The 14331-nt window shown below is 35.3% G+C and overlaps 2 protein-coding genes across 2 annotated transcripts in view; both read left to right on the top strand.

Annotated features, from left to right (window-relative positions):
* The window catches only part of LOC21394450 (phototropin-1), a 12731-nt gene extending 2745 nt beyond the window's left edge, over positions 1-9986 (top strand). Inside the window, exons 3-25 of the mRNA XM_024176026.1 lie at positions 6-525; positions 1015-1197; positions 2552-2643; positions 3731-4019; positions 4126-4345; positions 4518-4588; positions 4900-5006; positions 5109-5158; positions 5296-5400; positions 5516-5575; positions 5656-5745; positions 5884-5960; positions 6042-6126; positions 6499-6579; positions 6843-6946; positions 7095-7144; positions 7313-7419; positions 7663-7785; positions 8046-8097; positions 8188-8300; positions 8472-8612; positions 9489-9596; positions 9687-9986. Of these exons, the coding sequence (XP_024031794.1) occupies positions 6-525; positions 1015-1197; positions 2552-2643; positions 3731-4019; positions 4126-4345; positions 4518-4588; positions 4900-5006; positions 5109-5158; positions 5296-5400; positions 5516-5575; positions 5656-5745; positions 5884-5960; positions 6042-6126; positions 6499-6579; positions 6843-6946; positions 7095-7144; positions 7313-7419; positions 7663-7785; positions 8046-8097; positions 8188-8300; positions 8472-8612; positions 9489-9593 (2825 nt within the window). The 3' untranslated portion in view covers positions 9594-9596; positions 9687-9986. The remainder of the gene's footprint in view (positions 1-5; positions 526-1014; positions 1198-2551; positions 2644-3730; positions 4020-4125; positions 4346-4517; positions 4589-4899; positions 5007-5108; positions 5159-5295; positions 5401-5515; positions 5576-5655; positions 5746-5883; positions 5961-6041; positions 6127-6498; positions 6580-6842; positions 6947-7094; positions 7145-7312; positions 7420-7662; positions 7786-8045; positions 8098-8187; positions 8301-8471; positions 8613-9488; positions 9597-9686) is intronic.
* Positions 9987-13400: 3414 nt separating this feature from the next.
* Positions 13401-14153, top strand: LOC21394449 (BTB/POZ domain-containing protein At5g60050; the record flags this gene model as incomplete). Its single annotated transcript, XM_010114011.2, has 1 exon — positions 13401-14153. A coding segment is annotated over exon 1 (585 nt), but the record flags the coding sequence as incomplete, so codon positions are not given.
* Positions 14154-14331: the final 178 nt, after the last annotated feature.

The following is a 14331-nucleotide window of genomic DNA, read 5'->3' as shown; positions in this document are numbered from 1 at the left end:
AAGGGCCCGGGCCCCCCGGCCGCAGCCGCAGCCGTCTCCGGCGCCAGTCGTCCAGCGGACGATTTCCGCAATCCTCAACGACAAGTCATCCTCCTCCACAGAGGCCGCAGGAAGCGGCAGTGAGACCGGGGTGGCGGCGCAGAGAGCCGCCGAGTGGGGGTTGGTGCTGAAGACGGACGCCGAGACGGGGAAGCCGCAGGGGGTGGGGGTGAGAACCTCCGGCGGAGATGAGCCGGGAAACAATAGTACTGCAAGCCACTTGAGGGGGAATTCACGGCGGAGCTCCAACAATTCAGTTCGGAGCTCCGGGGAGATGTCGTCGGATAACGAGGGCGGGGGAGTGGGAGTGGGGAAGGAGAGAGGTTTTCCGAGGGTGTCGGAGGATCTCAAGGATGCTCTGTCGGCGTTCCAGCAGACTTTTGTGGTGTCGGACGCTACTAAACCCGATTATCCGATACTGTACGCCAGTGCCGGGTTCTTCAAGATGACCGGTTACACCTCCAAAGAAGTCGTTGGCAGGAACTGGTACGTAACTATTACTGTTTCATATAACTTCTTAAAAAACACATTGTTTTAACTATCATTTATTAACTCCAATAACGGTCAGAACAATATTATTAATTCTTTTTTGTTTAATGAGATCTTTGTTTTAAGGGCTCTGATGGTTCTTGATTCTTTTTTTTTCTCACAAAAAAATTTAAATTTTAAAAACCATAATCATGAATCATGGTTCTGAAACGTCTAATAAGTAATTCTATGATCTCAATCCTATTATTATTTATCCTGTATTTCTCAATACTTTCTCAATGAGCCGTGTATTTGAGATCAATTAAAAAAAGTTGTTATCCTTTAATTAGCAAATTAACATTTCAAAACTATATTCAATAACATACATGAAACGTTGATTTAAAAAGTATTATATATAGTTTATGTATTAATGGTGTATTTCTTTGGTATGAATTTATTGTGATTTTCATAATATATGATGGTGTACTGATGTGGGGTCCACACCAGCCGGTTTTTGCAAGGATCGGGTACCAACCCGGAAGAATTGGCAAAGATAAGAGAGTCGTTGCAGACGGGAGGGAGTTACTGTGGGAGGTTGCTGAATTACAAGAAAGATGGGACCCCTTTTTGGAATTTACTCACCATTGCTCCCATCAAGGACGAGTCCGGCAAAATCCTTAAATTTATTGGGTTAGTTCGCTATTCTCATTTATTTTATTTTGTTTTATGTAGTTTATACATTTATAGCAAAATTATTGGTTAGATTTCTCCTCACGTGGGTGCTTGTGTAGACAATCATGCAAACATGTGTCTCCTGCATTTATAGCTGTGTTTTTTTACAGGTCCTGAAATTGGCATCATAAAATATCATAACAATTTGACAAAGATCATTGAAAACAAAGATTCGTTTTCTCCTCTTGTTATATATATATATATTATATATATATATTTAAGTATAAATGAAAGCTTGACAATGAGCTACGTGGTCTGCTCTGAACTTCAGATTCTCTCTATTTGCTGCCCCAAAAAAATAAATAAATAAAAAGAGAGAGATATTCTTAAATTTGAACTTTTAGTAATTATTCAACATACAATTCAGCGGCTCTAATTTAGTAGTTACTAGTGATTCGTTTATTTCACCGATTTGAGTTTAGAATTCGAGTTTTGTTACGGTAAAAAACTCTAAGAAATATTCACATCTAATTTTTTTACTATAGAAAAACCTCTCACATAAAATTACATCTCAACTCGAATTAAAAACTCGAATCAGCGAACTAAACGGGCCCTAGATTACAGTTTAATGGCCATAAATATTTATTGACTGGTAAGGAGAATTTTGATCAATTTGCTCCTCAGTACTATATGATATGTATTTTGACTTGTATTTAAATTCACTACTGAATTTTTGTTTTTCCTATGAAACATTTGTTATTCCTCATTGTCACATCTCGTTGCTGTATGATATGGATTTGAAACAAATGCTGAATGAGACATTTTTCTACGCACATCCTTACCATGACTAGTCCTCAAGACAATAATTTACGACCCTTTTGTTCATGAAGCAAATAATTAATTCATAATGGATCATAGTAAAATATGCTCTAATTATACGCCTTATTGACTAAGCTGTAAATCATATATATATATATATATATGTATATTTCTTAGAGCAAACCACATGGCCATTACACAAACTCACCAAAAGAGAAATTTGGAACTGCCTTGTTTGTGTCCCCATGTCTCTTTAATAATTTAACCAACTTTTTTTTTTCCTCTTCCTTTTCTTCCAACTGGGGCCACTTAATCTCATAAATGTCCCAGATTCATCAGTGCTGTGATTTTGGTCATACCAAGTGGGGCCATTTTCTTCGAAAGCATTGGTCGAGCTGCACTGTTTTCAACCGTCAGATCATTGATCGACGGTGATGGGGGTGATGACAAAGATATGGAATGTTGTTGTGCATAATAGTGAAACATATAGATAGAGAGTCGTATATTCTTTTTGATTATATGCTTTGGCTAATGTTGTGTTGATTCGATATAGGATGCAAGTGGAAGTGAGCAAGCACACTGAGGGGTCCAAGGAAAAGATGGTCCGTCCAAATGGATTGCCAGAATCTTTGATTCGATACGACGGTATTACAAACATTACTGCTCTCCTCTCTATATTTCAGTTTATTTTTTATTTTTTAAATTTCTTTTTTGTTCATGGGTGCACATTAATAGCATTTTTGGCTGATTTTTTATAGGAGACTTGGGCGGGTCCCATTCCATATATATTATTTCAACATTTTCGAAAACGACAATTGCATTGCATGTTACTCGTGGCTGTACTTAATATTACTTTTTCATTAGAACTGTAGTAAGATAGTTATTTACCGCTCGTCCGTTTTGTGAATTTAAGTATTTAATTTGAATTGATATATAATATTTTTAAAAAAATTTTAAATGTAAAAATTTAAAATTAAAAACTAAAATAGGTAAAATGAATGAGACTTTAGTGTTAATTATAATTAAGTGGACAAAATTAGATGTAACGATCCGCACTTTCACTTAATATAATATTATCTGTTTTGGATTTGAACCCGCACGGTTTTACTTTTTGAGTTTTACCTTGAAAGGCCTGATACCATAAGGAAGGGTAACTGAGACAAAAAATTAAACTAAACATGTGGTTTTTGTGCTTTTACTACCCCCCACAAGTAGCACATGAAACATACGTAAAAATGTCCTTGGTATCATCAATGTATTAATGAATATGACTTAATCATGTACCATTAAAAAGAGCCTTATTTTGTTCCAAGGTTTCTGAGATTCCTTAAAGTATTTAAAAGCACCAGTAATTTCCGTGAAAAGCATTGAAAGAAAAAGGGAAATTCTTGTTTGTTTGTGAAATCCTGTGTTTCTTGTTGATTATAAATTTATAAGAACGTAATGCACTATATTACTAAGAAACTTCATGAACATGATCAATATATTCTGGCCATCATGACTTGTTTCCATCAATTGTTTATGTACTGCGTGTACCATTGATCTAGCACTAATCTGAGTCTGAAGATTGAGCTTATAATGAGAGGACTAACAAAATATATGTCGTAGAAATTAACAAAGCATTATAGATTATTTATGTTTGGACATTAGTCAGTTTAAGTATGAGACTGATTTTGACACAGAACATATATATATATTTTTTGGGAGCTAACTGATAAGCAGTCTATTGCAGCTCGTCAGAAAGATATGGCAACGAGCTCAGTAAATGAGCTAGTACAAGCAGTGAAGAGACCCCGAGCGCTTAGTGAATCGACGAACTTGAACCGTCCCTTCATCAGAAAATCAGGAGGTGGCAAGGAAGAAGAATTAGGAACGGACCAAGCTCTAGCGAGAAGAAAGTCAGAGAGTGTAGCTCCGCCGATACGGAATTCTCATTCCGGCACTACTCGAGCAACAATGCAGCGAATCAGTGAAGTCCCCGAAAAGAAACCAAAAAAATCTAGCCGCCGTTCGTTCATGGGGTAACAATTTCTTCAATATATTTGTCTCTAAAAAGACCTTGTTTGATAATTAGACATTCACAAAGTCAAGACCTTAACATGTTTAATTTGTTTATGTGTGTCTCAGGTTTATTAGGAAGAGTCAAACCTACAATCAGAATGTTGAAGCTGAAAATATTGTTGTTGTGGATGATGTGGAGAGTGATGAAGATGATGATGGACCTGAGGATGTTGACGACAAGAAAAGACAAAAGGAAATGAGAAAGGGTATTGATCTAGCCACCACACTCGAGCGTATTGAGAAGAATTTTGTCATTACTGATCCAAGGCTGCCTGATAACCCCATTGTAAGATTTCCACTCAAACTTAATAATAATTTGTTACTTATTGCGGACTAATTAGTTATCAGTTTTTTTATTTGAGTTTTTGGATTATTGGAGATGAAGATGAAAGATGTATGGAACTTATCCCGACCTTCGGATATGTTTGTTTGTTTGTTCGTTTGTTTGTTTGTTTTAGATATTTGCATCTGATAGTTTCTTGGAGCTCACAGAGTACAGTCGTGAAGAAATCTTGGGAAGAAATTGCAGGTAAATTCTTTACCACCTTTGCATGTGAATAATGGTTATATGTTGGCTGTGAGACATATTTGTTACAAGATGTAATTAACGAATAAGGATAAATTTACTTAAAAATGTTAGGCATCTCTAATGGTGTCAAATTTTTATAGTAAATACCTAATATAGTTCTGAATATTAAGTACCGCATGATGCACTAGTCTGTCAGCTGCATCGTAAATTAATCTGTCTTCATGACTTTAGAAAAGAAACTATGTTTGCTAGATGATTTGTTTGTCGTTAGATGTTCGGATTCGGGGTTCTGATTTGATCCGATTATGTAGGTTTCTACAAGGGCCTGAAACCGATCCGGCGACTGTGAGGAAGATAAGAGAGGCAATTGACAACCAAACAGATGTTACTGTACAGTTAATTAACTACACCAAGAGTGGTATGGTCCTTTTTTCATTGTCAAAACTGGTGGGAAGATTATAACAAAATGTTGCACCTTGTTTTCCCATCTTGATTATTTGTTCCTTTGTACTTAAACCAGGCAAGAAGTTCTGGAACCTGTTCCATCTCCAGCCTATGCGTGATCAGAAGGTATATACTAACTTAGACGTAATCCTCGGATGATATAGAACAGATATCTATGCACACATCTCACGTATTTTTTAGGAAAATTAACAAGAAAAGAAAACTAATGAGTTAAATCATGTGCCATTTTACTTGTTTAACAGGGAGAAGTACAATATTTTATTGGGGTGCAACTAGATGGTAGTCAACATGTCGAGCCACTTCGCAATTGTATCCCAGAACAAACTGCAAAAGAGAGTGAAAAAGTGGTAAGAATTTTCTCTAAACTCTTACTTTTTTAATCCTTTTTGTTCTGGTGAAATTCTCTCTCTTTTGGCTATTAGTCATTAGCGTGGTAATGAGTTTGCTTAATACAAATTTCAGATAAAAGAAACTGCAGAAAATGTTGACGAGGCAGTGAGAGAACTTCCTGATGCCAATATGGTAATTTCACAACAGTTGAGCATCCTCTTTCTAAGATGTTTAAAGTGAGTTCAATTTTAAGAAAATTCTACTAACTGCAGAAACCAGAAGATTTATGGATGAACCATTCAAAGATGGTCCAACCAAAGCCTCATAGAAAGGATAGTCCTTCATGGAAAGCCATTCAAAAGGTACTTTTCTTTCAAACTTGTGTGCTTGTGCTTGTAAGGCCAAGATTTATGCACACTGGTTCTAAAGTCATTCACTTTTATATGAATTTATACCTCTTTTTTATTTTGGTTTACCTTATGTAACCCTGATTTTTGCAGATTCTGGAAAGTGGAGAACAGATAGGATTGAAGCATTTTAGGCCTATAAAGCCCTTGGGATCCGGTGACACTGGCAGGTTGGTCTCTTTTCTTGTCTCATTTTTTCACTTAAGCCTTTCGGCAGTAATAGTTATTTGCTTTATGGATGTTCTACACAGTGTGCACTTGGTGGAATTGTGTGGAAGTGGTCAATTATTTGCCATGAAAGCTATGGACAAGAATGTGATGCTCAACCGCAACAAGGTATTGAAATTCATCTTTTTTCACCCTTTTTCTTTCGAAATCGACTCATGTGTCCCCTTATTCCTGTTTACTTTCATGTACCTCCAATTATATCATGACACGTCAATTAAATTATCACGCCAATTAAAATTCCTTATCACGTCAAATTAAAAAGTCATGGCAGTGAAAATAATTTTAACTGATGTGCCATAATCTTATTGGGAGGACACGAAACGGGACATATTAAAGAGACATTTGAGCACAATTCTTTTATTTTTTGATCTCCTCATGGAGATAGATTTTTTAGCTTGGTTCTGAGTATCCATTTCATTCTTCTGGATTGATTTGTCTTGTCAGTTTCCATACACTAATTACACATGATTGATCCCTCAGGTGCACAGAGCTTGTGCAGAGAGAGAAATCCTTGACTTGTTGGATCACCCTTTTCTTCCTGCATTATATGCTTCATTTCAGGTTAGCAACTCTTATAAAAACTCTTGGTATTAACATTAAGCTAAATTTGTTACTTATTCCACACATTCTTAATTTCCAATCTCAGTTATTTATCCTTTTTTTTTTTTTTTTTTTTTAATTCCTGCTTTTACCATATTGCTTTCTTGTATGGCCTTTGTATTAGGTAAGAATTGAGAAGTGATGGCAATATTGTTGCACATGGTATAGGTGTATTTATACTTTCATATAAATTGCTTAACTGCCTAGTTCCATGTACTTTGCAGACCAAAACTCATATTTGTCTGATTACTGATTACTGCCCCGGTGGGGAACTCTTCGTGCTTCTAGACAAACAACCCGCAAAGGTCCTGAAAGAAGATGCTGTTAGGTAAACTAAACCTGAGACAAACTTTTCTTATGCGTACTTCAAAAATAACGAAAAAGTCCAAATGTCAAATAGTTTAGGGGTTTGAAAATAATGTAGCATTTCCCACAGTTGTCACTTTACTAACATGAAATTATGTCTGTCTATGTAGATTTTATGCTGCTGAGGTTGTCGTTGCATTGGAGTACCTTCACTGTCAAGGTAATTAGCTTATCATTTGTAGCATTCACATATATTTCTACAAGCAAGACATACATATTGGGAAGGCAAATGTCAATGAAATGATATTCAAACGCTCAGGACCTTGCCTCTCATCTTACCTTATCTTTTCGTTCATTTATCAAATAAATCTTCTGTGTTTCTGTTCAGGGATAATTTACAGGGATTTGAAGCCTGAAAATGTACTACTCCAGAGCACTGGACATGTGTCCTTGACGGATTTCGATTTGTCTTGTTTGACGTCTTGCAAACCGCAGGTATTTGAGCTATTAAATCTTCATAATTATATTGATACTTTTTCTCTTGTTTCTACTTTGTACACCAAATCATCCTTGCCATCCAGAATCTGGGCCGGATCAATTGAAACCAAATGATTGATTTGCTTAATAAGTGAACACGTTACACCTTTCTATACTAGTTTAAGATTTTTTTTTTTTTTTTATAACTACTTTTGCATCTTGACACTTCTTCTTTACATATGCTTATTTTCCTCTGTTCAGCTTCTAATTCCGGACGCAACCGAAAAGAAGAAGTCGCAGAAAGGTCGACAGACTCCGATCTTCATGGCCGAGCCCATGCGAGCATCAAATTCCTTTGTTGGCACTGAAGAATACATAGCCCCAGTTTGACAATCACTCTTATCTTCTTTATTTCTTATTAGTCTCTTCTCTCATGCAACGCATGCATATTTTGTACACCTTTATGGTGAAATAATTGAAAGTGCTGCTGTAGAAAAAGTACTGCTTTAACATTCTAATTTTTTTTTCCTCTCGTTTCATGAGATGCAGAAATGCATTTCATTTGATTTGATAACATGAATTCCATGTTAATATTTAGTTGACTTGTCAATACTGATTTTCTTTAATTTCCAATTCCTTTGCAGGAAATCATCACTGGGGCAGGCCATACTAGTGCAGTGGACTGGTGGGCTCTAGGTAACTTTTCTTTTTGTTGCTCATTTTATATATCTTTTACAACTCAGTTCTTCTTTCATTTTCTTAAACGGCATTATTATTATTTTTCAGGAGTTCTTCTGTATGAAATGCTTTATGGATACACACCCTTCAGAGGAAAGACTAGGCAAAAGACATTCGCCAATATACTTCACAAAGATCTTAAATTTCCGGGCAGTATACCGGTATGATCTCTCTAGTATATATACGAGTACTAAAATGTATATATACGTACAGAGATTAAGTTATGAATCAAAATGGAAACAGTAAACTTAACTTACATTAAAAACATATGACATTATAGAAGTTGAGTTTTGAGCATTAAGGAATTAATATTATGTTGTGGTTTTGTGCAGGCAAGTCTTCAAGCAAAACAACTAATGTATAGGTTATTGCATAGAGATCCCAAAAACAGATTGGGTTCAAGAGAAGGGGCTAATGAACTTAAACGACACCCTTTCTTCCGTGGTATCAACTGGGCTCTAGTTCGCTGCATGGTAACACCAAAGACTTGCAACTTAACTACAATTACTTAATTAGAGTCCTATATAATGTGTATACACATTGGAGATTTCTACAAAAGATATATATACAAAAAAAAAAAAAAATACGAGACAAAATTAAAAATCATCAGATCACATTAAAATTATGTTAGATTAAAAAATATATAACAATTTAATGGAATTTGATAAAGATTTGATTGTTCAAAAAGATTTTGTTTTTTTGAAAAATTTCATTTTGGTACCCTCTGTTATATCAAAATTTGAGTTTAGTATCTCTATTTTTGAAAATTTCATGCTGGTCCTTATTATTTTAGTATCTCGGAGCCATTTTTTAGGACGCAAAAAGACAAAATTACCCTTATTGTAAAAATTCATTTGTAGACCAAAATTGTTTTAAACGTTGTGTGCATGGGTTTTTGCTTTTATATTCTGTTTAGTTTAGGGTTAATGTAAAAATGAGGTTCATTTTTTAAACTTTGAGGTTTTTTTTTTTTTTTTTTTTTTTTTTTTTTTTTTTTTTTTTTTTTTTTTTTGGGAGTTAGTGTGAAATAGACGTTGAACTTTTTATTTTGCTTTTTTTTTTTTTTTTTCAAAATTCTGGTCAACAGATTAGTTTTTACAATAGAGACAATTTTGTCTTTCCGTATCCTAAAAAATAGCTATGAGATACCAATTTTTTTTTTTTTAAAAGGTCGAGGTACCGGCATAAAATTTTTAAAAACAGATAGTACTAAATTCAAATTTTGATATAACAGAGGGTACCAAAATGAAATTTTTTCCTTTTTTTTCATACGTTAGCATAGAATTCTCCGTTTATAGTTTATACATATTCGTATTTTTTTTCACCAAAATCATCAAAATATTGTGCAGAAACCTCCTAAGCTTGAGGCTCCTATCTTTGAGACAACTGAAGCTGAAAAGGGAGACAAAACTGTGGACCCAGAGTTGGAGGACCTCCAAACAAATATCTTCTAAGAAGTATGTATTTTTACCATTTTATCCACATTCTTATATTGAGAACACATGTCTCTTCAAGAAAAATTTATTTTTTTCCCTTTTCTGCTGCAGGTTAATTAATGAACATGAACTGCATTTCTTAGCAAAATCATGATGGGATGGTCCTGAGAAATTCTCAATATATGGAACAGAAATCTGATCTGATTTTGGTGGCGTTGGATGATTAATGGCAAGGTCAACAGCTTAGCCTTGTGGCTTTTATTGATTTTTTCTGCTTAGGAAATTGAGGTTTTTGAGCATGTCCTTCTGTGGTCTTTACCACGTGCAATAGTTTGTAATCTATATTTGTTTGCAACTCTGGAAGTTTCCTAGTTTAATTAATAATAATCTGGTCTGCTTTAGTTTTTTGATCTGGATATAACATGCATGCATGTATATTAATTCTAATTAATCACATTATTTTGTATAACTAGATGTTTGGTATGAAGATTCGTGACATGGTTCGAATAATGGTTTACAGTATTTTTTCTAAAAAAAAAACACACGTAAACCGAGAATGGTTATGAATCCGTAAACTAAACATCACGAGCACAGTATTCCATAAAAAAAAAGCTATCATTCGAGCATATATAATTGATCAACATTCTTTCACTAGCAAACTAATTGGGTTTGTGCCTTGTGGCTTATCTTCTTCTAGAGTTACAGTTGATAGAAAAAAGAACAAAACCGCATACATATTGCGAGGAATTGATATTTTTACCCGTAAAACTCAATGAAAGACATCCCAAAAGAGAAACGCTTGGAGCATTGCCCACGTTGAGTATCGTAAATAATAAAAAGTGGATCTCATTTGTAAATCTCACGACACGACCCATTTTCTATTAATGTGTAGGTTTCATTCACTTCACTGATTTGAGTTTTCAGTTTTAGGTTTTTACAGTAAAAAGCTCTCAGAAAATGTCACGTCTAACTTTTTCTGTTACAGTGAAAAACTCTCAGCAAATGTTACATCTCAACTCGAATTGAAAACTCGAATCCGCAAAGTGAACGAGGTCGTAGTATTGTCTTGGAGAGATTCTCCAACCTCCATGTGTTGCTCTTTGAAGTATGTCTAGATATTTTCGGAGCTTCCCTTGACCAATTAAAAACAAAAACAAAAAAAGAAAAAAATCAGTATCATGTTTGTGTGTACTTTTTAAGATGAACAAATATACAAATACCATGTTGAAGCATGTAAAATCATGAAAGATCAACTATTGCTCAAAATTAATATCAACATTATCATGCTTGGGTATATCAATAATAATGGCGTGGTAATTATAAAAGAAAAAAAGTGGCACAAACATGTTGTTGTACATATATATAGATGCGACTTGTGGAGTGCAGCGAAGATTTTAATATGCAAGTGCTGTGCTGCCGACATACAAAAACCGTACTAATAAATGCGTCTCTCTCTGACTCTTAATTGGGTGGCTATGGTTTCGCCTACATGCATGCTGGACTACATTCCTTTACATCTTGCTACAAAGTCGTATGATTTTGTCAAATTTCTCCACCATTTAGTTTACTGATCCGATTTTTAATTTGAGTTAAGATATGATTTTATATGAGAATTTTTTACTATAATAAAAAGTTAGATGTGACTGTTTCTGAGAGCTTTTTACTGTAGCAAAACTCGAATTATAAACTCGAATCGGTGAAATAAACGGGACATTAGCTTATTTTAGAATAAAATAATAATATATTAATCAGTCCTAGGTAGTAATTTTTTTTTTATTTTTTCGAGAAAAAAAACATGGGTAAGCTGTTTTGCTTTAAAAGACCATTTGGAAAGAGGCTTTTTTGTTTACGTAATGTACATAGTTTCCATGCAAAACTTCTGTACAGTTTCAGGTGATTCTGTATTAGTAAAATGAGATCCGGGGTCAAATACGCGTTAGTATTAAAGGAAATAAAAATGAGATTAGGGACCAATTCTATGCAAGACTAGTGTAAAAACCAACTAAAAGGATAGTCTTCAGCAATTTTTATATATATATATATATATTAAGGGGAGGATCGCATAACAGGTTTGGATTAACAAAAGTTGACATATGCCATTATAAATAAAGAAAAACAACAAAAACAACAGAAACATTAGCTAGTAATAATCTTCCAATATCATAGATGCTTCTGTCTATGTTTTTATAAAATATTAACAAACCGTTTCCGACAATGTAGAAAAAAAAAAAAACTATATATGAACTAATTACTGCCGACATTGATCATATCTTATCAATATGTCACAAATATTCTATGCAACATGTTTGCAACATTAATGGAAAAAATTGTTCTACAACTATAGGGTCGATGTAGACCTTTATAAGGGCTTTAAAAGCTATAGTTGCTTTCTTTCCTCCTACTCCGCTAATGCTTTTGGTCCCGTTCTTTTTGCTGATTCGAGTTTAGAATTCGAGTTTTACTACAGTAAAAAGCTTTAAGAAATAGTCACATTTAATTTTTTTGTTATAGTAAAAAATTTTCACACAACATTATATCTCACCTCAAATTAAAAATTTAAATTAACGAACTGAACTGCGCTTTACACTTACACTTTTTAACATTTGTATTGGTAAAGTCCCTATTAATAAATGACAAAACTTAACAATAATTTGTCATACCTGTAAAGGCTTTAAATAGTGATTCTGTCTTTTGCCCTAGGGCAAGGCAAAGGCAGCTCACATGTACTGGACACTCTAGTTTCCACCGATATTATTGAGAAGAAGATCCCAGAGAGAGTCACATCTGTTTCCCTATTGATCAGTTCTGAAACACTAAAAACTAAAAACTCTGAGTTATGAAAGGAATAGGCACAATCATTACTTTGAAAGCAGTGACTCCGATAAGATTAGCCACAGCAAATTGGTGATGCATGTGAATTGAATGAGAATGTGACCTCTCTCCTCTCTTTCTCTCTCTATATATACATATATATATATATATATATATATGCTCAAACGACATACATCCCACTAGCTGCCATTTTCTATGTTCCCTCTGCAGTAAAATCATTATTGTATAATTAATTAAGGACAAAAATTATTGGATCTTGCATCTTAAAAAGAGTTAAAACCTATTTCCCATCACATTGATTTCATCACTTTGTATCCTAGTGGAAAGGATCTCCAACCTACTCTTCTAACTCTGATGCAAAATTAATAAATAAAACCCATTAACTAAAAAAAAAAAAAACCCCAAAAGTCCCTCAAAAAGAGAAAAGAACAAAACAAGCCCCCAAATTTTTTCAGACATAGTGGACTACTAAAAAGCTAACGAAGTGCTTGGTTGGAGCGGGAGAATAGTAATAAGAACAGTAAAAGTAATAAAATAGGAATGTAAGGAAAAAGAAAAGTGATACCTTTGTTTAGTTGAAATTTTACAATCACTGTAGAAAGAAAGATCTAGCACCAAATGGATTTTATGAGTTGCCATAATTTTACAAACTCAAGTGGCACAAATGAGGTGATGCACAAATTGGGTCCTCTTACACATTAATTAGAGAAAGCAATTTCACTAGTGTATGTGCATGTGGAAGCATTTAACAATATTCCCTCCAAGCTAAAGTTAGAATAAGAAAGAATAAATTATCAATAGTTATTTATTTTCATCCCTCCTAGAAGAACCGTTTTTTTTAGGATTCTAATCATTATTATTGGTGCAAAACCAGAGCTGAAAGCTCTCTCAGTCAAATTTTCCCATTTTTTTTCCCTTTCCTTTCTTGGATTCCCACCTTTTTCCTTCTTACTTTGGAAATATTTTCAGTTTTTCACTGGACTTGATCATTTTTTCCCACTTTCTCAGCAAAACTTGGAATCTTTCTTCACTCAATTTTGTCAATTCAATCTCTAGAAAGTTTAGTTTCTTTCCCAAATTTCCCGAGAAAATATCAGTTCTTGCCCGTCTTGATCTCACTCTCTACTAATTTCCATACCAAAAACCTCAATTCCAGGTTCAATGGCGGCCGAGAACTCGCTGAAATCAAGAGAAGTCTCGGCGATGATAAAGCAGGGCTTCATATCGGACCGTACCCTCTCGTTCTCTCCCTCGAGATCCATCTCCAGGCTGTACTCGCCATTGTCGCCGCCTTCCAAAACCCTCTCCTCACCGCCGCCGTTATCGCCGTCGCCGGCGAACTCTCACGCCGCTCACAACCAGACGCTATACGACATGATGTCGGAGGAGCAGCACCGCGAGTCGAGGCTCTCCGACGACAAGCGGCGGAAGCTCCACGAGAGGGTCGCGAAGCTCCTCGACAAGGCACCGTTCCGGAGCGGCTCATCCTCCAGCGACGTGAGGCTCACGGTTGTCTCCAAGGACGGGTTTAGGGTTTCCATGGACGTCCACGGGAGCGTTCTCTCTTCCAAGAGCCGGTTCTTCGCCGATAAGCTCCGGCGAGAGCGCGGCGTCGCCCACTCGGTGGAGATCAGCGATTGCGACGACGTTGAGGTTTACGTGGAGACCGTGGTGTTGATGTACTCCGAGGATTTGAAGAAGAGGTTGATCGGCGAGGAGGTCTCCAAGGTCTTGGGATTGCTCAAGGTATGCGCTTTTTCTTGACCTTGTGTTTGGTCGCCCAGAAAGTCATTTTCTTTTTGGGAAATTCCGATTTTGGTTGTTATTGACTGATTTGTAGTTTTCTTCTGTGAATGTGAATGGATGATGGGAAAATGTCTCTATTTAGTGGTGGAAATATTTTGTTTTTATTTGTTTGGGATTA

The sequence above is a fragment of the Morus notabilis genome, unplaced genomic scaffold (genome assembly GCF_000414095.1).
Source record: "Morus notabilis unplaced genomic scaffold, ASM41409v2 Scaffold160, whole genome shotgun sequence".
Taxonomy (NCBI): Eukaryota; Viridiplantae; Streptophyta; class Magnoliopsida; order Rosales; family Moraceae; genus Morus; species Morus notabilis.
This window is presented reverse-complemented; position numbering and strand designations above follow the sequence as displayed.